The sequence below is a fragment of the Equus przewalskii genome, chromosome X (genome assembly GCF_037783145.1).
Source record: "Equus przewalskii isolate Varuska chromosome X, EquPr2, whole genome shotgun sequence".
Classification (NCBI taxonomy): Eukaryota; Metazoa; Chordata; class Mammalia; order Perissodactyla; family Equidae; genus Equus; species Equus przewalskii.
The window spans coordinates 107499117-107525227 of NC_091863.1; the positions used below are offsets into that span (position 1 = coordinate 107499117).

At 38.0% G+C, this 26111-nt stretch overlaps 1 protein-coding gene across 2 annotated transcripts in view; it reads right to left on the bottom strand.

Moving 5' to 3' along the window:
- Window positions 1–26111, bottom strand: part of GPC3 (glypican 3) — a 402731-nt gene that overhangs the window by 168950 nt on the left and 207670 nt on the right. For both annotated transcript variants that reach the window (XM_070606588.1, XM_070606589.1), the window contains one exon: window positions 15780–16474. In XM_070606588.1, the coding sequence (XP_070462689.1) occupies window positions 15780–16474 (695 nt within the window). The remainder of the gene's footprint in view (window positions 1–15779; window positions 16475–26111) is intronic.

Below are 26111 nucleotides of genomic sequence, written 5' to 3' on the forward strand. Positions count from 1 at the left end.
CTATAATCAGAATTGAAAGAGGGGATATTACTACCGGTCTTACATAAATAAAAAGGGTTTTAAGGGAATACTAAGAAAAATTAATTACCAACAAGATATATAACATAGATGAAATGGACAAATTCCTAAAATGACAAAACTACCAAAACTGACTCAAGAAGAAATAGAAAATATAAATAAACTTATAGCAAATAAAGAGATTGAATTAGCAATTTAAACCTTCCCACAAAGAAAAAGCCAGGACCAGATGGCCTTACAGGCAAATTTTACCAAACATTTAAAGAATTAATGGTAATCCTTATCAAACACTTCCAAAAACACAGAAGAGAAGGGAACACATCTCAACTCCTTCTATAAGGCTAGTGTTACCCTGATACCCAAACCAGACAAAGACTATAAGAAAACTACAGGGGCTGACCCCATGGCTGAGTAGTTAAAGTCCCACATGCTCTGCTTCGGTGGCCTGGGTTCACGGATTCAGATCCCAGGCATGGACCTACTCCACTCATCAGCCATGCTGTGGTGGCATCCCACATACAAAATAGAGGAAGACTGGCACAGATGTTAGCTCAGGGATAATCTTCCTCAAGCAAAAAAGAGGAATATTGGCAACAGATGTTAGCTTGGGGTGAATCTTCCTCACCAAAAAAAAAAAGAAAGAAAGAAAGAAAAAGAAAACTACAGACCAATCTCTGTTATGCAGATAAATACAAAAATCCTCAACAAAATACTAACAAACTGAATCCAGCAACATATAAAAAGGATCATACACAATGACCAAGTGAGATTTACTCCAAGAATGCAAGAGTGGTTTAACATCTGGTAATCAATGTAATTATTATTGTTGTTGTTAGTATTATTACATTAATAAAATAAAGGACACATACACATTAGAAGCAGAAGAACAATTTGATAAAAATCCAACATAGTTTGATAATGGAAACAATCAACAAACTAGTTATACAAGGAAAATTCCTCAACCTAATAAAGGGCATTTATGAAAAACCCACAACTAACACCATACTTAATGGGGAAATACTGAAGGCTTTTCCTCTAAGATTAGGAAAAAGACAGAGATGTCCATTCGTGCCACTTTTGTTCAACATTGTACTGGAGGTTCAACCCATATATTTATGGTCAATCAACTCTTGACAAAGGTGCCAAGACTGTTCAATGGGGAAAGAATAGTGTTTTCAACAAATGGATCTGAAACAACTGGATGTCTACATGCAAAAGAATGAAGCTTATCCCTACCTCACACCAAATATAGAAAATTAACTCAAAATGGATCATACACCTATATGTAAGAGATAAATCTATAAAATTCTTAGAAGAAACCATAGGTGTAAATCTCGTGATTTAGGATTAGGCAATGGTTTCTGAGATATGATATACATACAAAAATAAATATATTGGGCATCATCAAAATCATAAACTTTTATGTTTTAAAGGATATTATCAGGAAAGTGAAAAGATATCCCAAAGTATGGGAGAAAATATTTGCAAATCATATATTTGATAAGCATCTAGTATACAGAATATACAAATAATTCTTACAATTCAACAATGAAATGACAAATAATCCAATTAAAAAATTGGAAAAGGATCTCAATAGACCTTTCAGCAAAGAAGATATACAGCTGGCCAATAAGCACATGAAAATTATTCAACATCATTAGTCATTAAAGAAACAAAAATTGAAACTGCAATGAGATACTACTTCACACCCATTAGACAGCTATAATATAAAAGACAGCTAATAACAATTGTTGGTGAGAATGTGGAGAAATTAGAACTCTCATACATTGCTGGTGGGAAAGTAAAATGGCTCAGTTGTTTTGGCAAATTGTTTAAGAGTTCCTCAAAAGGTTAAACATAGAGTTACCATATGACCAACAATTTCACTCTAGGTATATTCCCAAGAGAAATGAAAACGTATGTCCACACAAAGACTTGTGTACAAATTTTCATAGCAGCACTACACATACTAACCAAGAAGTGGAAACAAATATCCATCAACTGATATTGGATAAACAAAATATAGTATATTCATACAATGGAATATTATTCAGCCATAAAAAGAAATAAAAGAGTGATACATGCTACAACATGGATAAACCTTGAAAACATTATGTTAAGTGAAAGAAGTGAGATGTAAAAGGCCACATGTTGTATGATTCCATTTATATGAAATGTCCAGAATAGTCAAATCCAGAGAGACAGAAAGTAGATTAGTGGTTGCCAGGGTGGGAGAGGGAGGATGGGGAGTGACAGCTAATTGGCACAGAGCTTCTTTTGGAATGATAAAATTGTTCTAATATTGATTCTAGTGATTGTTGCACAACTCCATGAATATACTAAAAACAAGTGAACTGTACTCTTGAAATGGGTAAATTGGTAAATGTATTCTATGTGAATTATAGCTTAATAAAGCTATTTAAAAAAAAGAAGTAATGAGGTGGAATTTACCACTAACCCAATGGGAACAAGGATTTGGACTTGAAATTAAATTGATTTAAAAATTAAAAATGCTCCAGACAATGAGATATTATTCAGCACTAAAAAGAAATGAGCTATGAAACCATGAAAAGGCATGGAGGAACCTTAAATGCATATTACTAAGTGAAAGAAGCTAATCTGAAAAGGCTACATACTGTATGATTCCAACCACAGGCATGTGCCACATAACGACATTTCGGTCAACGACAGATCACATATATGACGGTGATCTCGTAAGATTAGTACCAGATAACCTAGATGTGTAGTAGGCTATACCATCTAGGTTTGTATAAGTATGCTAATATGATGTTTGCACAACGATGAAATGACCTAATGATGCATTTCTCAGAATGTCGTTCAGTGATGCATGACTGTATATAATATGCTGTAAAAGGCAAAATCATGGAGATAGTAAAAAGATCAATGGTTGCTAGAGGTTGAGCGGGAGGGAGGGATGAATAGGCAGTGCACAGAGGATTTTTAGGACAGTGAAAATACTCTGTATGATACCATAATGATGGATACATGTCATTATTTATTTGTCAAGACCAACAGAATTTACAACACCAAGAGTGAACCCTAGTGTAAACTATAGACTACGGGTAATAATAATGTGTCAATGCAGGTTCATGGATTGTAACAAATGTACCACTCTGGTGCTGGATGGTGACAGGGTGGGAAGCTGCGGGTGTGTAGGGGCAGGAAGTATATGGAAACTCTCTGTACTTTCTGCTTAATTTTGCTGTGACCCTAAAAGTGCTCTAAAAATAGTCTATCATTTAAAAAAGAAAGCAAAAAAAATAATAAAAGATGCACTCTTTCTTATTCTTCTGATTTTTGTGGGTGGATATTCATGCTTTCTATACTCTTGATGGCTCCTCGCTATCCCAAGGATGAACTCCATTCCTCTTTAGCTTGATTTAAGAGAAAAATTAAACACCTATTCTATGCAAAATATTGTATTCTACAGGATGAGGAGAGGAAAAGAGAATAGCAGCTTCACACACTAAAACTGATGGCAGGTAAGTCATAATTGAGACATACTGTATTTTTCTGTATTTTTTAAAATCTAGAATTTGTGACATTTGTATTGTGCTAGCATGAGTGGGGCAATGATTATATTAAGTAAATACTGTAGAGGACACGTACCTAGAAAAAACCATTTTCAAATGGTCTGATTAACTTTCCAGGTTCCTTTTACTCCCCTAAAACTCCCTTCACTTCCTCCTCCATTGCTTTCTCCTGTTCCCTCCATCAAAAGAAATAGAGTAATATGTAAATCCCAAGAATCAGAAAAGTAGTTGCCATTTGTTATGAAAGGGGAAGAGACCCTGAGTAGGCAGGATGGATAAGAATAGACAAAAAGTTTTCGGGATTTGATAAAAGGATAATATGTAAAACAAGAGGATATCATTAATTTATCCCAAAGGTATGTAATAGATATCTACTCATTTTCATACCAACCTAAATTTAATCATCATTTAACAGTGGTACCCAACAAAAGCAGTTTAGCATTATACTGCACAATACACACTCAAAAACAAAGAACCCGTAAACACAGCTTGAGTCCTCTTCTACTCCCAGGGATTTCAGCACTAAACCAGAGCAAAAGAAGACGAATGCCAGAAATCCCCATCAGGAATCTAGATATATCACATTGCCCTTTATTCAAGAGTCTTCTGTGAAGACCACTGTGAGCAGCTAGAAAACTTGTATGTTCAACTTGGTCTGCCTGGCTGGGAATCAATTCACCTGAACACCTGGAGGAACACGATTGATCCTCCTGGTTATTGGTGGCAAGAGTTGGGCAAATGCAAGCAGAGACCTACAGATACACAGGCTGAATAAACTTGCTCAAAGACACACGAAACTCTGAATGCAAAGACTAGCAGGACCTTCAAGTCCTTAGGAGAAATGAGGAGTACCTAGACAAGCATGAAAGAGCCATCCTAACATTAGGAGAAGAATCCAGAAATTCTGCTGCAACCCAACTAGTTTAGTTTCTTGAAACAGCTTCCTAATATTTGTGTTGCTAGCTCCCGGCATAGGGTCTTTGTCACAGGAGCTCAGTAAATATTTATCAGTGATGGTGCTGTTATGAGAAGACCCCAAAGGTGAACACTCCCATGTGGGGGAAGACCTGGAAAGAAGAAGCCAGCTTGTCTCATGGCGTATGAAACGCATCATGTTACATTTTGCTAATTTTCATAGTAGTTCTAAGAGGTTGGCATTTTTATTCCCATTCTATAGATGAAGCAACGAAGGTTCAGGGAGATTATACACTACGCCCAGGGTCACTAAGACAAGGAATGGCTGAGCAGAGATTCACATCCTGACTCCTGAAGCCTGTGTTTTTTCTACTATACCACGCAACCTTTTCTGACTCTGCTCCCTGCAACACCAAGCTGACCCATTCCTGTGCAGGGTATCGACTCAGCTTTCTATCTCCAAAGCTTTGCTCTTAAAAATCTCTATGGGGCTTTTACAAATGAATGTTTGTGGTAATTTATTATTCCTGGTATCTCAAAGAGTCTTCGGTCAATGATAACCAGAGCTGAGACAATTCTGAATGGGGCTTTTCACAGCACAGCAGTTTAGTCATGCATTAATTTTTTTAAAGCAATGGATTACAGAGTCAGAAGAAATGGTGGGAGAAGAAACAGACTTTAAAACTTGAAAAAAACAGATGTGTGAGGGAAATGTTTCCACCAGTGTGTATTCTTTCACCCTCTGGGATCTGGGGCTTGTTAACATCCTTTTCATACTGAAAGAAAATATAACATGTATTCTATAGCTTCTATCTGTCAAGTTTGATTACGTCAATTTATTATAATTATTGCTTTATTTTCAATCAGAATAAGAACATTAATTTAGTTTCTTGCTATTTTGTCTGGAGTACCTTATGTCTAGAAAATTGAGAAGAGATTGTTCAAAGGTGATTTAAAGTGTTCATAATTTTTTTAAAAATCTGCTAGAAGGTTGCTAGTCAAGAAACCCATTAATTTTACATTAAGAATTTGTTAAGGGGAATGGGGCAGTTGAGTAAATCAGAAACTCTCTTACCACAAAATTCCTTCCATGTTTGGAAAGAGATCATTACCGGGTTCAATGTATAATAAGAAAGCTAGAGCTTGGTATTTCACCATTCTTTGGATTTCTGATCAGTAAGGGGGAAAATGGAGGTGCCATATATCTTTTAAAGTATCTTTTAAACCTAAGCTTATCAAGAATGGATTTTTTTGAAAAAAGGTAAATGAAATAGGCCCTGATCCTGAGGGAAGTCTGAGCTCCAAGGGGATTTAGAAAAATCTAATTAGGATTAATACAAATAAGAGGAAAAGCAGAGAAAAGAAGCTAAGCCCATTGGAAGTTCTCATGCAATTCTCAAAACCGCATGTAGGAAACAGGATGAATAATAACTGAGCAAGCAGGCAGGAATGAAATACCCATAGGAACTTCCTGGCTCCCATCTGCCTCCTTCCCACCAACTAAGTCAGCTTGCGTCCACCTGTCGAGGGAGCCAGGTTCTGCCCACACATTCTAAGACTGGGGCTGGCCCTGGGCAAAAAAATGACTCTGAGGAGCTCTTGCAGGAGACAGCAGCTGAAGCGGCCTTGTAGCTGGCGCTTACTTCCAAGTCTTTCTGCCTCACTTATTTAACCTGGAAAATGGTACTAATGATGATCCCCTCCTTATCAGGATCGTCGTAAACATTCAGTGAGTTAATCCATGTAAAGAGCTTAGAACTGTGTGTGGCACATAGCCAGTGTTTAATAAATGATCACTCTCATCGTCATTATCTTCTTCACTGTACGGATTAAGTGCTTTTCCAAGGCCACTATCCTGTGGCAGCCCAAGGCAAAGACCTTAGATCAATCTTCGGGTTCCTGGACTGATGTTATTTCCACCGTACAACGCAGCAGGTGATTGCAGAAGCACCCAAAGGTCCCACAGACATTTAAACATTTCCCCCTACAACTGAGCCACAGTGACTGAGCTCTCCATCCTAGATAACATTTTTGACGAGTTGTCTGGTGATATATAATTTTGTTAAGTGAAGTGAGTTTTTATCTCAGGAGAGGGAATATATTAGAGAACTAGCAGAAGCAGAAATGGGCTTCCTGTAATGATTGAACCACGATCAAACATCAGTATTTTAAACCAAGTACAGGGCCTGAATGAACAAGACTCTGAGCAAGGTACAATTTTGAAGGAGAGGGACAAGGGACAGGCTTAGAGTAGAAGTTGGTCAGAGTTGGGAGCTAGGCAGCTGGAAAAAAGGGCAAAAGTCTTTCAAAAGACTTTAGAGGAATTCCTTCACAAACATTGGGCATTTAGGTTTTATCCCATGAACCTGATCCTCGAACTTAGTTCTGGTTATTCATAATTTTCTAGCAGCATAAGAGAAACCCACACCCAGAGCTCAGAAATATGGATATGTTGATAAGTTGATTTCCATGCCAAATCAAAGTCTCCTTCAGTTTTACTTCATGAGATTTAACAATACAAATAATACACAGTGTAGGCTTGAGTTATAAAAAGAGGGGTTCATCTATGAACTATAGAGGAATACCAAGAATGACTTTTAAAAATCATACGTATAATTTTTTTCCTTAAAAAAAAAAAGATAGCACATTAACTTCAGGCAGTGCTTGGGCTGCATATGTTATGAGGTTTATTTGTACTGCATATCTTTGATGGGCTCTATTTGCGGCTGAAAGTACAAACATACTGATTACAATCACTCTTTCCTACATTTAGGAACAAAATTAATTATCTGCAAAAAGCAGAAAGGCTCAGATAGACACTCAGTCAGTAAATGATAATAGACAGCGCCCAAATATAATGACTCCGTTTCCTACTTTATCTGTTTTAGGCATTCTGAGTGGAATGAAAAAAGGAAAAATTAATTCAGAAAGAATTTGAATTGGGTAATAAGAAGGCAGCACGAGCCCTCCCCCACCCCCACCTCCCACAGGAAATATGAAAGCAGCCTTGCTGGACGATGCACTTCCCAAAGAGACTGTTTTTTGGTCTTCTGGCTTCCAGCATTTCTTTTATTTGTTCTTGTTTTACTTTATACAGTAATTTATTTGAATGATATGGTTAATATTTATATATGTATTGTTTTACTAGCAGTTTTCTAATATGCTTATACATTGTGGTATTTAAAATGCTTTATATATTAATTCCACAACTTTTTATCTTATGAAATCTTTTTTCCACAATGTTATTGAGGTATATTTTTGGATTTATACAATTCACCACTTCAAGTATACAACTTAATGATTTCTACTAAATTTACCAAGTTGTGCAGCCATCACAACAAACCAGTTCTAGAACATTTTCATCACCCCAATAAGATCCCTCATGCCCATTCCAGCATCGCTTTTGAGAAGTCTGATGCATTCTGGACCCCAATGTCCAAAGAGACAGTTTAAAAGAACACTAAGAAATCCGTACTTTCACCAAAACAGAGGTTATTTCTCTTACCCCATTAACATTGTCCACAACAAGGAAAAGAAGGGTAATGTGTGAGACCTCGTACAGTGCCCAGTGCCAGCACTCAGAGAAATCTGCCCCAAATTCCATCATCTTGGCCTTTTTGTGAAACTCTTTATTACAGCAAATATTATAATCATCCCCTCCCTTGAGGAAATCACTGTGCTGCAGTGTAACTTCATTTAGAAATGCTTCTGTGATGTTCAAAATAGGTTCCCAATTTTTCAGGTAGGGCTGCGTGGATTGCCTTTTAAGAAACAGCCCAAGTAGAAAGCATTTTCTGCCAGAGACGTGAGCAAGATAACAAAATGCACAGGCTGAAGCGGTTAGTGAGCCAAGCTTCCCTGTGGCACTATTGTGAGTGAATGATGTAGCGCTATCGTCACCAAGAGTAACCTTATTCCAAGTGGGGAAAAAGGAATCACAGAGGAATCGCACTGTGTACATGACTCCATGTCTTCTGAGGTGGCTCAGGTTTTACAGTGAAGAGAGCAAGTATCCAGGTGCTTTTCTGCCCTCACCATGTTACAGGCTGCTTTTGCTGTGCTCTGATGCCCTGGCCACCCAACATAAAAAAGGCGTTTTCGACTCCCTCATTGTCATTCTGGGAGCACATGGATTCTCAGAATATCAGGTCATGGCTGGAGGCGTTCCTGGACTTCTGCCCACTTGGGTGAACGTTCCTGACTTTCTAACATTTCTGAATATACTCCGCGGACAAATCAGTCCTCCACGTCACTCCCGGTAGACATGGATAACCATCTGCTTACTACTCTGTGCTGATCACATGCTTCACCTTAGAAGTGCAGTAAAAGACAAAACTTCATTTAGCCAAGCCACTTAGCAATACAAAACTCCCAACCCCAGAGCCTGAACAAGAAAGAAAGGAAAAGATAGCTTGGAGATCGAAAGAAAGAGCAAGAAAACAGTAGCTGGAGGCCCAAAGTAGCAGAGTTTACTCCGAACCAGAGGCAACAGTCAGGTGCCTCTTTCATACTTTCTTTTTAAAGTATTTTCTGAAGAGCTAAGAAAATTGCCACTGATCTGTCTTTGGATGTGTCCTCTGCTACCCTCCAGCAGGTGGCACACAGCCCTGCCTTTTGGCCAACCAGTCAGGGCTGAGCTAAGTGTCTTCTAACTTCTAATTTCCTTGCCTGATCCTCTAAAAGCATTGTGAATTTGAGAGGTTCTTACAGCTATCCAAGGTTGCAGGACATTTCTCCACATGGGTCTCGTGTGTTTCTTCATGTTTTATAAACAGGCACTCAACACCCTTTCTTCCAGACTTTTTCACGTATCTTTGTATAGTGAACAGCCTTGGAAGACAGAGAGAGTGTTTCCTTTCAGAGAAAAGAGCAGGCAGGCTTACCACCTATCATAGAAGATTTGAGTCCCCTAAGCTCAATGTTCCTGTCCTGTAATGTAAGTCACTGTGTGTGCAGGGGTCATCTGGCCTTCTTTACCTTACCCTGTGGGAATTAGGGATTGGGGATCTGCCACAAATGCTGATACTCTGGCTACTGTGAGAAATCAACTGTCCTTCATCTCTGAGCTAAGAATCTCGTGTCTTTAACCAGCATTAAAGAAACTGTGGCCAGATAACTTGTTAGCTTGCAATTAAGGTAAAAATCCTAGATCTTTCACAGTTCTTGAGGATATGTCCCTGCCACATCAGTCCACAGATGACAGAAGGACGAAAAACTTCTTTCTAAAGATTTGGAACACATAAAACAACTGGTAATCAGTCTGCCACTTCTTGCTGAGGCAAAGGCAAATAATTCTAGATTTGTGAAGAGCCCACCTAATTTCCTAATATGACCCATAACATATATAATTTCAGGACGAAGCATTACAAAAAGCTTCCTTTGTGTGGCCACTGTTGGAAACTTACACAGAAATTAACATTTAGTGCCTAAAAATGGTGCCATTTTTTCATTTGTATTCTTCTCTTCAATAAATAGGTAATTTATGTTTAAAAACTATATATTTGCCCCAATGGAATCACTAAAGCTATGTTAATTGTGAAGAAGAAAAGGATGGCAGCCTGTAAACATTTTTGTCTTTCCAGAAATGGACCTCACACAAATGACATTGCTTACCGCAGTTCTAGATGCTGACCTGCAGACACTAATTAGGTATTGAGCCATTTACTTGTTTTTATCACTTTGAAATCACTTGGTACTGAAAGTAGCTTGCATGAATTCAGACAAGGTATCTCTATTTGAGACTAAAAAATGAAAATCCAAAGTGATAGCATGAGGAGAAAAACACTGACATTCTGACACCTGAGAAATAACCTCAGCCTTCAAAAGCGGAGAGGAAGGTAGGGCTAATCTTGGAAATTCTGATGAGTTACAGTCACTCACACAGACAGCAAAATATCAGAATTTGATAGAGTGAATTATTATTGAGGATCAACAGAGAATCTCCCCCAGAGCTTCCCAGCACACATAAATACTGACTTCACTGAAGATGTCTTCAGAAATTCTAGCAAAGGAAATGGATGTACTTGGATACAAGGTTATATTAGGTTCTCAGAAGGCAGCATCACTATTAAGGAAACTCTCTAATAGAGACTTGGATGTATTGTTAAGGTCCTGAATCAAAGGCAAATGCACTAAAAACCATCTGTTGGTCCAACAGGTAGATTTGAAACATTGCAACTGGAAGATCAGCTATTCCTTACCACTGGCACTGCTCATATAGATTCCAGGCAAAGTATTTTACTGTGTGACTGGGTCTTTCACCACCTATACAGCATCCCTTCTTCCCCCAGAAACCACTCTGTGCCTTTAAGTGTTAGGAAGACTAAAAATCTTATTCCTTTCAGTACTTCCTTGGGAAATACTATAGCAAAAGTCTCCAAGGAGCAAGAATGAATTCAAAAACCAATTGTGCAGCTGGAAAAACAGTAGAGAGTAATACAGGATATTAAATAAGATAATAAAAAGCTACTTAGCCCATGTTCCGGGAATGAAGATTCCAGTAAAGAGAGAGTGGAACTATTTGAGAGAGAACAACACAGAGTAATGGTTAAAAGTATGAGATTTGGAGTCAGACAGATGTAGCTTGGAATCTTAGCTCTGCTACCTGCTAGCCAAGTGACCCCTGAGGGCAGCAACAGAGTCACAGCCATCTTTCCACTCACTCCCTGTGACCCCCAGTGTTGATCATAGTGCTTCCACAATCAGATTTTCAATAAATGCTTCCTGAAGTGAATCCTATTTCGAATAGTGCTAAAATGAATATCACAATGAGGGAAGAAACAGAGAAATCGTGGTGGTAGAAAAGGTTGCAATTTTGCACAACATTCAATGAAGCATATAACAAGCCAAGGTAATGAAAGTGTGGGAGAGGAAGCACTAACACTGAGAAATTCTGAGATGAATCAATAAAGAAAGTACATGAGTACAAACGGAAAAATAAAAGCGCGAACAGCCGTGCGAGAATATGTGAGCAATTACTTTGAGGGGTAAAAAAAGTAAATGAAATCATAGAAACTTCTGGGAAACTTTCTGGGAGAGCAATAAACATCCAACATGTTAATTAATACCCATTTAATCAATGGATGAATTATATGTAAAATGCACAATGGCTATGCATATAATCCGTACATAGGTATACAGTAATGATAATCAAAATGGTTTCAGAATAAAAACAATTGCATTTTAAAAGGACAGTTGTGGTATTCAACAATTTGGGTGTAGTGTAACAACAATGTTGAAAATATGCGTATTGAAAAGTGTACATATTTGTATTTGCTTCAAGGTATAAGATGTGGAATTTAATAACGTGCTGATAAATTTAACAGTGATACTCTCACCCAATTAAAGACCTACTCACTACTCAGTCGGGGCCAAGATATTTAACCTAGTTCATAAATGTAGATGAAGAGTCAAGATGGATCTGTTTATAGTCCCATCGTTAATACTTCCATACAGATTTTCTCTCCTTCCCTTCCTCTCCCAAACACACACACACGCACACACACACACACACACTCACACACATACATTTTCACACATTTACTATTTTTATTCACTTCCTTGGACTAAAATAACAAACATCTTGGCACTTAAAAATAAGTTGAAAAACCCATTGTCCATTTGGCACTAAGAAAAATGTGGTAGAAAGAGTACAGGACTGTGGCTCAGTGAGCACCTGCCATGTGCCTTGAACTCTGCTAGGTACTTTGAACGTATCATTTCAATTAATCCCCATATATCAACACCATTTTATAGATGAGGAATCCCAGGTCCTAGCATTGCCATTAACTGTCCTTCACTTCCAACCTCTGGGCCGTACTCTATCTTCCAAACGAGGTGGCTGGATTTGCTCCCAAGGAGTGTCAGACTCAGTTAGGCACTTCTTAAATGACAAATTCTCTGGCCTCTCCATAGACCTATGGTATCTGAATCCCCAGGGGCAGACTCCAGGAATCTCTTTAACAAGTTCCACAGGTGGCTGTGATGATGAACCAAGTTTGGGGATTAGAGGCTTACCACCTCCAGGGATGCTGCCAGCGACAGCACCCCAACATTCGCCCTCATGTGTTCACTTGGTGGTCTGAAGAATTGAAACCTAAAGCACCAGCAGGCCACACTTATTAAAATTTAACAGTGCCCCATTCACTTGGAAGACCAAAATGTCCATCATAATCTGGGGTAGACGGTAGCCACCAAAACACTGGGCAAAGCCCCTGTATGGCAGATGTCATGGCATGGCTTATAGCTAGCTAAAATGGCTGTCCCAACAAAGCTCAGGAAGAACATATTTTCAAAGGGGTCTCTCACCAGATCATAATCTCCAGCAGAACTGACTGGCAGGGTTTTACATTTTATCACAACAGGAAGGTGAGGGTGCTACAACAGAATCTCATTAATGCTTTCATTTTAAATCAGCTTTTGCTTTGGGGCATTCTGTGGGTTTGTTAACATGAATAGAGTTTTGCAGTCTACCCAGCCCTCACTTCCCCTCACCCTCCATAAATAGCCCAGTCTCTTTCTGGCCTGTACAGAGCGTGGGCTGAATCACACCTGGCCAATGATTCCTCCACCCCCACCATTTGGTATATATTACTTAGAGCTGGTGCTCATAAAACAGTAACAAGGCAGAGTTTACATATGCTTTCTGTTCTAGTTCAGGCATTCCTTGGGGAAGGCAGACTGCATGCTCTCATAACCAGCTGGGAACTGGGAGCAGTCAGGCCCTTAACGGCCAAAACAGAAAGGGACTGCATCACTGAGCACCTCTTGACAGCCAAGGCTTTCCCTCCTGAATGATAATGACATGAAATGTACTCCCTCTGCATACACACACACACACATGTGTGCACATGTGCACCTAAAATATAGCAGGTTTGGCGCTGCAAAATAGCCATCCAACTTACATTCACAATGTCTTTGCAAAATCCTAATGAAGCTTTTAGAGTGAAAGTCTGAGAAGGTCTAACGGGAGACAGACTGGTATGGTGGAAAGAGCACTAGATTGCAGCAGCAGAAGACTTGGATTCTATTTCCGGCTCTTCCATTAATTAAATATAACTTTGGACAAGCTCCCTGAACTTTATTTCTTCATTTGTAAATCAACGGGATTGGACTAGCTGATCTCTCACGGCCCTTCTAACATTCACATTTTAGTGACATGTTCACTAAGGTGAAATTTATTCAGTTACATGTCTGTCAACTAGATTGTGATCTTTTCAAGACTTAAAAACTATGTCTTGGGTAACTTTGAATACCCAGCACCTAGCAAAGTACCATGAACAAAACAGATGCTTAATAAATGTTTACTAAATAAACCTTCATGCCTAGAGCCTGATCAAAGCAATGACTTGATCCCTTACCAGCTCCCCACCCTATTTTTTGTGTTTAAAAGCACTAGAGTAGAATATATGCTTTCAAGATCAACTATGTAGCCGTCAAGTGACAATATCAGAGGCAACCTTTAAACACTCCTATACCCTATCTTTAATGTTGTCTCCTTATTTTTCCTCTTACTGAAGACATTTCTACACCCCTGGCACCCTTGCTTTGTTTCTGACATATAGTGGGCCCTCAACCAATATCAGGTAAATGAACATATGAATGCACTCACTTTTCATTTTTTTTAGTTCTATGAGATTTACTTTTGCACAAGGCCCCAGAATCTAGCCTCGAATTATAAAGCAGTCAAGGGAATAATTAGCCACTGAAGAACACTATGGTTAGATAGGACATTTCTGTTCATTTTACTATAAAGTATTTTTTCAGCAAATGTGTTTTAAATGGCTAACATGGTGAATGGGGCAATTAGAGCGCCTCTGTAAGTAACCATGCAGTGAGTTGCATCATTTCTGTCCTCCTTCTTAGTTTAATTCACCAAAGAAACCAATTACCCCTATTGTTTCGCACTTTCAGAGTTTAAAGACAAGGCTAAATGGCCCAATCTGCCCTCCACATTCTGGGCAAGCAATGGCTCGGAGTACACAGCAGTTGCACTGTATAGAAGATAAGAGCATGAGTCAACCAAGCCAAGTAAGCAAACCAAGCCAACCAAGCCTGGGTTTGAATCCCAGTCCCCACCCCCCAACTCCACTTAACTAGCTTTGAGATCTTGGGCAAGGTATTTAACTTGTCTAAGCTTCATTTCCTCCTGTGTAAAATGGGGACAATATTAGGACCTATCTCATGGATTACTGTGAAATAATATTATGTAAACTGGTCAGCAGAGCACCTGAAATGTAGTAGGCACTGAATAATAGTAGCGTTTTATACGATTCTGCCACTTCCTTCTACACAGCTGGCAGCATTCAGGAATCAGTCACCACCACCTTGCTGGGACCTGGCTTGTAGCACTTGGCTGTATGTTCTGCTCTACATTGAAAAGCGGGTGCTGCCTGTGGTTCTGAAAGAGCGCACTCTAGCTTCACAGGTACAATGTAACTAACAATATCTGACTGAAACCAAGCAAACTGCTGCCTCACTTACAGAACTGTCCTACGCCCATCACACATCCCACCAGCCTTACGCTGGTATAACCAAGGCTGCAAAAACAACTGTTGGAAAGCATGGATGTTTTACCTCGCTTATGTTCTTGTGTAGGTTTATTTAGTGGGTTCTAGCTGGGTCTCCTGTGTTTAAAGTCATTGCTCAAAATGGTAATGTGATATACATGATTCAGAGCATGAGAGTGAAATCAGAATCAGAAAAAACGGTGATAACTTAGTTAAAGGGAGACCTGATCAATTTCTCAATCATGAATCTGAATCTGAATCGGGGCTCTTCCACTAACTATAGCTGGGCGCCCTTGGGCAAGTTACAGTTTCACTGAACTTCAGTTTCCTCACTTGTAAAATGGAGATATTGGCTCCTGCCTCAAAAGGTTGTCAAGAGGATTATGATAACTAACAACAATGGTAACAATAGCTAACATCTACTGAAGACTTACCATGTTGTAGGCACATTCTAAGTGCTTTGACACATGTTGTTCCCTACGAAGAAGACATTCTTTTTATCCCAATTTTATGACTCAGAAATACGAGGATCATAAAGAGAAAAGGATTCACCCAAGGTGCCATGGCAAGCACGGTTGGAGCTACACTTCAAAACCAGGAGTTATGACTCCACGGCCTGTCGTCTTAATGCGCTGCCTAGCTCTATGGGGTCATTCATTCCCTTTATCATCCCCGCCCACCCTCCAATCTTTTGCTCACTTCTCTCCATCAGTGCCTGCTGCTGGCCAGGCTGCCCCACCCTAGTAGGACCCAATTCCCCTGAAAACTGTAGACTGGTACTCACGGTGGTGGTCAGCTTTCCTCCATTCTTCTGGACATACTGGATGGAATCGTGGATCGTCGAAAAGAGACCAAGCAGTACATTCTCCATGTCATAGATTCTGTACATGCCATTCACCAGTTCTTCCAGAGACAGAATGTATTCTCTCCAGTACTTGTCAATCTCCACCACACCTGCCATACAGCCTTGCATGACCACATTGCAGTAGCCACCACAAGGCTTAACCATCATCAGTCCCTGGCAGTAAGAGCAGTACCACATTCTGGTGAGCATTCGGCTACAGTCCTTACTGAACTTCAGGTGATCAGTTGTGTTGATCACTTCGATTCCAAGATTCAGGGCCTGGAGGAAGATTCTAGTGACTTGCAGTGACTTGGAAACCTGTGTCATAATAAGCTTGGGGAAATTCCCAAATACTTTCAGGTCACGTCTTGCCCCTCGGAGGCACTCATTGATGTCTAAGGTTGACTCAGGCAGGCCTGGGTTCATTAGCTGGGTATAGATGACTGGAAACAGGCTGTCAAACAATTCATTGACCATGTCATCCACGTTGATGTCAGAACCCAGAATGTAGAGAGACACATCGGTGAAAAATTCACCCACAAACTCAAAAGCTTGTGGGGTCAGGCTCGGATAGTTGTTTTTGAACATGGCATTGGTGTAGTTCTTGGCATGGCGAACAACAATTTCAAAGGCCTCTGTAAAATAAGAGATATAGAAATGCCCACAAATTAAAGCAGGAAAATCCAGGGTGTAATTGAATTTTATATTTCTCTATTGCTGTCATGATTAAGGTCCCATTTGCCTTAAATAATTGAGTCATATTCATTTCCGGCATTGCCTCTACGCCTGCAGTTGTTTGTTCCTATAAATCAGTTTTCCTTTCTGAACATGAAGTCCAAACCCTGATGTGCGCATAAATTCTCAAACACACAAATTATATTTCAAACGACAAGAGCCAGGATTCAGTTAACATTTCAGCCTCTCATGAAAATATTGATTAAAAATTGGCTAAATGAGAAGTTATTTCTCTTTCCCTCATTGATTTATTCAGTTAAAATTGTATTTCAAGACATTTTATTTTTAGACAGAGATAAATATTTGACAACAAATCATAGTCTATATAAACTCGCAACAATTTAAGCCTATTCAGCCCTGGAGGAGATGCAAGTTCTTAGCCAAGAATAAAAGCTATCACGAATTTAATCATTTTGGGTAGATTTTTCTCTAGATAACTTTAAAGGGAGCCATCTGACAGATTGCCAGACCTGGAAATGGAATTTGTCCCCTAAATGGGTATCTGGATGGGAAAAAACAATCCATGTACTTATTGATACATTTGATATTGAAAATAACACCTCTGGTATTTGCAGGCTGAACATCTGGAAGGGTAACTGCTAAGCTTCCTTGGTAAGTTCAGCTTCCACATGGCTTGGAAGTCTTATCTACTCTACAGAGACTATGAATTCAGGATTACATCTGCTGCTCCTACTCCTTGGCATAAGGCCCAATTAGTGTCATTGGTTTGAGAGAGAAAGCAGTAATGTCACCATTTCATTTTCTCCAAACTGAAACAATCCAGACAGAAATTATCCCAAATAGTCAGGGTTCACATTTATGTGAGGAAAGGGAAAACAATCACAATAGCAGGTTTTTCAAGAAATAAGACAGAGTTTAAAAACAAACAAAAATAACCAAGTTTCTTGAGACATTTAAAATTAACTTAGTATTTTCTTTCATTTCCTTCCAAAGTGCAAAGGTCCATGACAGATGTCCTCCAAATGATGCCAATTCATGAGCCTTGAAAAATCAAATTATTACCACTTTCAGACTCCTAGAGAGACTGTACTCCAACAGCTCCTTGGGATCACTTAGTCCAACATCTCAGTCATCTGTGGCAGAAGTGAGCTCTAGGTTGTGCCACCGCCATCTGCCCTAGATCCCTCACAAGGTAGAACACGCTTGCTAGATTCTTCCCTTGGGCTTATGACATGCCTAGCAATGTTGAGCAGATGCCGGTGCAATTCAGTTGGGCTTCCAAGCCCACTTGAGAAAGTTAATCTTCATTTCGATCAATTGCTAAATGCTCCTTTGTTTTGTTTGTTTTGTTTTGATTAGAACATTAAGCAATTCCTGGAAAGTTTACCTGTTTTATAACAATCTCTTCCTAACCCCACATGCTACTTTATTCTCAATCCTTGAATCTAAAGGTTGAATGAGGCCAGGAGATCATCTAGCCCAATGCAAAGGGCCAGTCGATGAATTCTTAAAATCATCAGAAATTTGGAAATTTAAAAATATTCCTTCATTTTAATTTTAGTTAGCAATCATTTATTATATACTAGGTTCTGTGCTAGGTACTAGGGGTACATAAGTGCTGGGTAGATGGGGAGAAATGATACACCATTGTTGTCTTAAAAATACTCACAAGCTATATGGTTTAGAGTCTACAAAACACTTCCAAGCATATTATGACACACACTTTTTACAACAACCTTCTGAGTTTGATATTGCAATCCCCATTTTAATCAGTCCTAGTATTCTAGTGGTTAAGATTCAGTGCTCTCTCTGCCGCAGCCTGAGTTTGTTTCCTGGTCAGGGAACCACACCACCGTCTGTTGGTTGTCATACTGTGATGGCTGCACATTGCTGTGATGCTGAAAGCTATGCCATGGTATTTCAAATACCAGCAGGGTCACCCATGGTGGACAGGCTTCAGCAGAGCTTCCAGACTAAGACAGACTAGGAAGAAGGACCTGGTCACTCACTTTTGAAGAAACTGGTCATGAAAACCCTATGAATAGCAGTGAAGCTTTGTCTAATATAGTGCCGGATGGTGAGAAGATGGCGTAAAAAGACCAGGCAGGGCTCTGCTCCACTGTACACAGGGTTTGTGGGAGTCAGAATCAATTCTACAGGCACTAACAACAACCAAAAATCTCCACTTATTTTTTTCAAGATTATAAAAATATTTATTTTTGTTACTAAAATTTATTCTAAATATTTTAGAACTTTTCCTTATATTATTAAGTTTTTCTGGTGGTTTGACATAACTGATGTCTTTTTTTGAAAGTCACTTTATTGAGGTCATGTTGGCTTATAACATTGTGTAAATTTCAGGTGTACATTATTATGTTTCAGCTTCTGTAGAGACTGCATCGTGTTCACCAGCAATAATTTAGTTTTTATATGTCACCATACATATGTGTCCCTTTACCCCTTTTGCCCTCCCCTACTCTTTCCCCTTTGGTAACCACCAGTCTGTTTTCTGTATCTATGTGTTTGTTTATCTTCCACATATTAGTGAAATAATATGGTATTTGTCTTTCTCTGTCTGACTTATTTCACTCAGCATAATAGCCTCAAAGTCCATCCATGTTGTCACAAACGGCCAGATTTCATCATTTCTTATGGCTGAGTAGTATTTCATTGTATATATACCACATCTTCTTTATCCATTCATCCCTTGATGGGCACCTAGTTTGCTTCCAAGTCTTGGCTATCGTGAATAATGCTGCAGTGAACATAGGGGTGCATGTATCTTTTTGAATTAATGATTCCATGTCCATGAAAAAATTCCCCTTATTATAGATGATGAAATTGAGGTTCATTAGAGTTTAAGCACTTCCCCAGGATCACACAACTGCAAACTAGAATCTCACAGCGATGGGTACACTCTAGCTGCCCTAAGCCCTATAGCCAGCACACACATTCTCAAAAATGTTTGGAGAAAGTTGAGTTTTTTTAAGCTCATTATTTTCTCATTGGCTTCTCCTCTACAATGGAAATGTGTTAGAAGCCCAAGACCAAGAAAGCAGAGTCGTACTTTCACCTTTGCCTTGGGGCAGCATGAGGTAAGGAAAGGATGACTGCTGCTGCGATGCTACCCTGTAGGTCTCAATCATCTCAGCTACCCTAAAATGAATTCTCTACAAGGCAAATTTCATCTCTAGTATAGTGCATGTATTCTCTAATGTGCAAGACATATGACAGTGAATTTCATAGACTGTACTGCCATCACCCTTTTTTCTCAGTTTCTGTTACTAACACTGCTAGATCAATAGAAAAAGAAAATTACAAAAGATCATGAACTCTTCAGCAGAAAGAATAACAACAACACATATTGCAGAGGGAAAGGGCTAGGGGTTCATATCTAACCTCAAGCTCACATGTGCTCCCTGCTCCAACTTTCACAGCTCAGAATCCACTTAGCACATCTCTGGGCTTTGCCCAACCCCCTTACTTCTGCATCACAGGACAACAGACCAAACCATAACCACTCAAGCAAAGGCTCCTTGGGGACTTATGGGAACCAAGACTAGGTGAAAAGGCATGCTCGGCTTGAGGTTGGCAACTTGAGGTTTCATGAAACGAAGCCAAGGGCAAGAATCACTGCAAGGAAGTTCAGCCCATTGATTTTTTTGGTCAGATAATAACGTACACTTAAGCTATGGGAGGTTTCCCTCTGTCTCTTTCCAGGGAAGAAGTCAAGAGTTATGTCCAGGAAAAACTGGAACAATGTAAAATCAGAGCTATAATAAAAAATTTTGTACTAAACAGAAAATATTCTATTTTTTTACAATATACAGAAAGATAAATGATACAGATAAATAGATCTAATAAATTGAGTTAATACACATCCCAATATAGCAAGGTTTCTGGGTTTGTAGGTGCCCCCATTACCATCCTGATCACCATTATTTGTACACACTCTAGTGTTGTCAATGTTGTCCTTAAATTTTGGTGCTCAAAAAGGGACACAGTTCTCCAGATGTGGTTTGATACACGAAGTTTGCAATCAGGCTATTACCTCTCTTTAAATGGTTCAATAACTTCTTCTACTATTCCACCTCCCCCAGCAGGACATATAGCCTATCACTGTAACAAAATGACCATCCTTAGTATTTGGTGCTGATGTTTCTGTATTCACACCTAGACAGAAAGAAATATGTTTTCATGGACCTTTTCAGTAGAAGGCTGGATATTTTTTTAAAAAGGAGAGTATAATTGTAGTTGGAAGAGAAGAATAAATAAACCATTGAGTTCCCTTCAAGCTTTTAAGAATAAGGCAGTCTACCCAGCAGTCTGAGAACGATAAATACTTTATAGGATTTTTTTTAATCCCTAGGATAAATGCCAGACAACGGGTGGAACTGGAAACAGTCTTTGTTTTCAAGCATAGGTACGGTAACGGAAAAAGAAAACTGACATTTATAAGGTATCTGCAGTGTACATACCAGGATCTGTGATAAACTTGCTCACATCTGTCCTCTCACCTAACTTTAATACAACCATATGTATTTGGAATTATTTTTATTTGACTGGTGAGGAAACTGAGGTTCAAACAGGTTAAATGACGCACAAAAGGTAACACCTATAGTTAAATGCCAGAGCCTGAATTTGAATATAGATCAGTCTAACAACAAAGCCCTTGCTAATTCCACAACACGTGTCAGCCTTGAAAACTGGATATTGGGAGACTTCTAGTCTCAGGTCCAACACGTCAAGAGATTGGAAATCATTATTCTCATCCTCAACAATAAGACAATAGCTGGACAAACTGAAAATCAGTGATTCTTCTTAGACTTATTAGGGAATTGAGGTCACAGGGCAAAGTGCCACCCCAAAATCTGGGAAGATAGGCAAATACATAGAACCACAGTTGAGATCAGCTTACCTGGAGCAGAAGCCATTGGAGCCATAAACTAGTAGGAACTTAAATGGTAATTTTGACAAATTGCTAGAGGTTGAATGTGGACTAGCTTCAGAGTTAAAAACTCCTGGGTCCCCAGTCTTATAGGTCCCAGACACTACCATGGGATTTACCTCAGAAAACACACAAAGTACTCATGGTGAAGATCTAAGAAAAGTCTTGTTTTTCAGGCAGGGGGAGGGGAAAAGTAATAATTTAGAAATACACCATGAGTGTTCTCCATAACAAATGGCTGCTCTCCAAGGGACACAACTATGCCAAAGCCTAATATACCTGAGAGAAGGGCAGTTAGACAACCCCAGCCCCCTTTAGCCTTCCTGTCATACCTAAAGAGAGAAAAAAAGTCTTAGAAAAATTTATGAAGGTCACACCCCAAGGATTTAGGCCCACTAAAAGACTAAGATTAATCATAAGATTATAAACCACTTCTACTTCCCCCATACCTTACCACCAGAAAGACACAGACCCCATTTAAGAAGGTGCTCTTAGGGAAACCCAAAATCAATAGGTGAGAAAAAAATAAAACAAGGACACTAGAGGAAACTAAAGCCTCTAGCACCTACAGCTACAGCAAAAATTAAACAGCCCAGCTTCTAGTCAGATTAACATAAAACTTCAAACTAAAAGCCTAATTACCTCAGTTACTATTATCCAATATATCATGGCCTACTTTCAACAAACAATTACAAGCCACACTAAAAGGCAAGAAAAACAGTCTGAAGAGACAAAGCAGTTATCAGAACCATGCTCAGATATGGCACAGATTTTGGAAATATCAGACAGGGAATTTAAAACAACAATTATGTTAAGGGCTCTAATGGAATAAGTGGATAACATACAAGAAGAGATGGGTAATGTAAATATGGAGACAGAAACCCTAAGAAATATCAAAAGGAAATGATAGGAAACAAAAGCACAAACACAAATGAAGTATGCCTTTCATGGGCTCATGAGTATACTGGAAACAACCAAGGAAAGAATCAATGAGCTTAAAGAAATGGCACTGGAAACTTCCCAAATCAAAACGCAGACAGAAAGAAAGAATGAAAAGAAAACAGGAAAGAATATCCAAGAATTGTGAGCCAAATTGAAAAGGTGGAAAATATGTGTTATTGCAATTTCAGAAAAAGAAGAGAGAACAGAGTAGAAGAAATATTTGAGGTAACAATGGTCAAAATTTCACAAAATTCATGATAGACACCATCCACAAGTCCAGGAAGCTCAGAGAATAACAAGTAGGTTGAATACCAAAATAATGACTCCCAGGCATATCATATGCAAACTGCAGAAAACCAATGACAAAGATAAAATCTTCCAAGAAGCCAGAGGAAGAAAAAACAGATAAAACAAATCTTACCTACAGAGGAATAAGGATAAGAATTACATTGAACATCACATCAGAAACCATGCAAGCAAGAAGAGAGTGAAACAAAATATTTAGTATTCAAAGAAAAAACCCCACCAACCTAGAATTCTGTTTCCAGCAAAATTATCATTGAAGGAGGGAAGGAGAAATAAAGACTTTCTCAGACAAATGAAAATGGAAGAAATTTGTTACCAGTAGACCTGCTTTGCAAAAAAATGCTAAAAGTACATTTTTAGGAAAATTATATAGGTCAGAAAATTGGGTCTACATAAAGAAAGGAAGAGCATTAGAGAAGGAATAAAATATATTCTTTTTTTTAAAAAGATGATCTAATAGGTAACTTTGTTGAAAGTAATAATAGCAACAATGTATTTGGTTATTATAGCATATGCATAAGTGAAATGAATGACAGCAATGTTATAAGGGATGGGAGGGAGGAATTGGGAATACTCTGTTATAAGGTACCTGCACTACTAGTGAAGCAATATAGTGTTATTTAAAAGTGGACTTAGAATAGTTAAAAATACATTTTGCAAACTTTAGGGGAACCACTGAAAAATTTCAAAAAGAAGTATAATTGATATGCTAAGAAAGAAAAAAAATGGAATCATATAAAATGTTCAGTTAAAACCAAAGAAATCAGAAAAAGAGAGGGAGATTAAAAACAACCATAACAAAGAATGAGTGCAATGAATAGAAAGCAGTTACAAACATGGTGGATTTTAATGCAATTATTTCACTAATTACTTTAAATGTGAATGGTTTAAATACACAAAGTAAAAGATAGAGACTATCAGAGTAAATATAAAAACAAGTGCCAACTATAGATTGTCTACAGGAAACACATATTAAATATAAAGATACAGATAAAAGGATGGAGAAAGACATCATGGTAACACTAAGAAAAAACTAGAGCAGCCAAATGAACTTCATACTATGGACACTTTGGAAGAAGGAAAATTATCAGGGATAAAAAGGGGCATTACAAAATGATAAACACCTCAATTCTGCAAGAAGACATAATCCTTAATGTGTATGTACCTAACAACAGAGCATCAAAATATGTGAGGCAAAAACTGATAAAATTATAAGAAGAAATATACAAATCCACAATTATAGTTGGAGGCATTAACACCCCTCTACCAGTAACTAATAAATCCATAAGGCAGAAAATTAGTAAGGATATAGTTGAACCAAATAGCACCATCAATCAACTAGATCTAATTGACATCTATAGAATACTTCATCCATCAACAGCAAAATATACATTCTCCTCAAGCTCACATGGAGCATTCACCAAGATAGACCACATTCTGGGCCATAAAATACACTTTAACAAATTTAAAAGCATAGAAGTCATACAAAGAATGTTCTCAGACCACAATGGATTTAAATTACAAATCAATAATAGAAAGAAAACAAGACCATATCCAATCATTTGCAAATTAAACACACTTCTACATAACATAACACATGGGGCAAAGAAGAAGTCTTCAGAGAAATTTTAAAATATTTAACTAAATGAAAATGATGATACAACTTATTGAAACTGGTGGGATGAAGCAAAAGCAGTCCATAGAGGGAAATTTATAGCATTGAATGCAGATATTAGAAAAGAAAAAAGATCCCAAATCAATAATCTAAGAGGCCACTAAAGGAAACTAGAGAAAGAAATGCAATATAAACCTTAAACAAGCAGAATAAAATAAATAACAAAAAACTGAGCAGAAATTGATGAAATTGAAAACAGAAAATCAATAGAGAAATTCAATGAAACCAAAAGCTAGTTCTTTGAAAAGATCAAGGAAATTAAAAAATATCGAGCCAGGCTAATCAAGTAAGAAAAAGAAGATGCAATTTATTAATATGAGAAATGAAAGAGGGGTCATTACTACTAGTCATGGATATTAAAAGGATAATACATAATATTATGAACAACTCTATGCCTACAAAGTTGATAAAATTGATGAAATGTACCAATTCCTTGAAAGACAAAAACTACCAAAACTTACACAAAGAGAAATAGATAATCTGAATTAACCTATATTTATTAAAGAAATTGAATGAATAATTAATAACCTTCTAAAGGGAAAGCAACAAGTCCAGATGGTTTCACAGGTGAATTCTACTAAACATTTAAGGAATAAAGGATAGCAATTTTCTGCAATCTCTTCCAGAAAATAAAAGCAGAGAGAACATTTCATAACTCATTCTATGAGGCCATCATTACCTTAATACCAAAGCCAGATAAAGACATTACAAGAAAGGAAAGCTACAGAGAAATATCTTTCATGAACATAAATGCAAAAATCTGTAACAAAATATTAGCAAATCAAATCCAACAATGTAAAAAAAAAAAAAAAGGTCATACACCATGATCAAGTGGGATTTATTCCAGATATGCAAGTCTGGTTCAATATTCAAAAATCAGTTAATGTAATCTATCATATCAACAAACTAAAGAAGAAAAATCACATGATCATTAATAGGTACAGAAAAAGCCTTTGCCAAAATCCAACACCATTCATGATAAAAACACTCAGCAAACTAGGAACACAGGGGAACTTTCTCCACTTGATAAAGTATACCCACAAAAAATTTAAAAGCTAACATCATACTTAATGGTGAGAAACTAGAGGCTTTGTCCCTAAGATCAAGAACAAGACAAGTATGTCCCTCTTAGCACTTCTATTCAACATTATACTTCAACTCCGAGCTAAGGTAATGAGAAGATAAGGAAATAAAAGGTATACAGACTAGGAAGGAAGAAATACACTGTCTTTATTCACAAATGACATGACTGTCTATGTAGAAAATCTCAAAGAACTGACAAAAAAAAATCTCAAACTAATAAGCGATTATAACAAGGTTGCAGGATACAAAGCTAATATACAAAAGTCAATTGCTTTTCTACATACCAACAATCATTAACTGGTATTTCAAATTGAAAACAGAATACCATTTACACTAGCATCAAAAAAATGAAATGCTAAGGTATAATTCTAACAAAATATGTACAAGAATAAATGGAGAGATACTCCATGCTCATGGATAGAAAGACTCAATATTATTAAAAAGTTAATTCTTCCCAACATGATCTATAGATTCAATGGAATCCCAGTCAAAATCCCTGCAAGTAATTTTGTGGTTATCAATACTAAAGTTTATATGGAAAGGCAAAAGACCAAGAATAGCCATCACAACACTAAGAATGACAGAACCAGAGGAATGGCACTGCTTGGCTTTAAGAATTTCT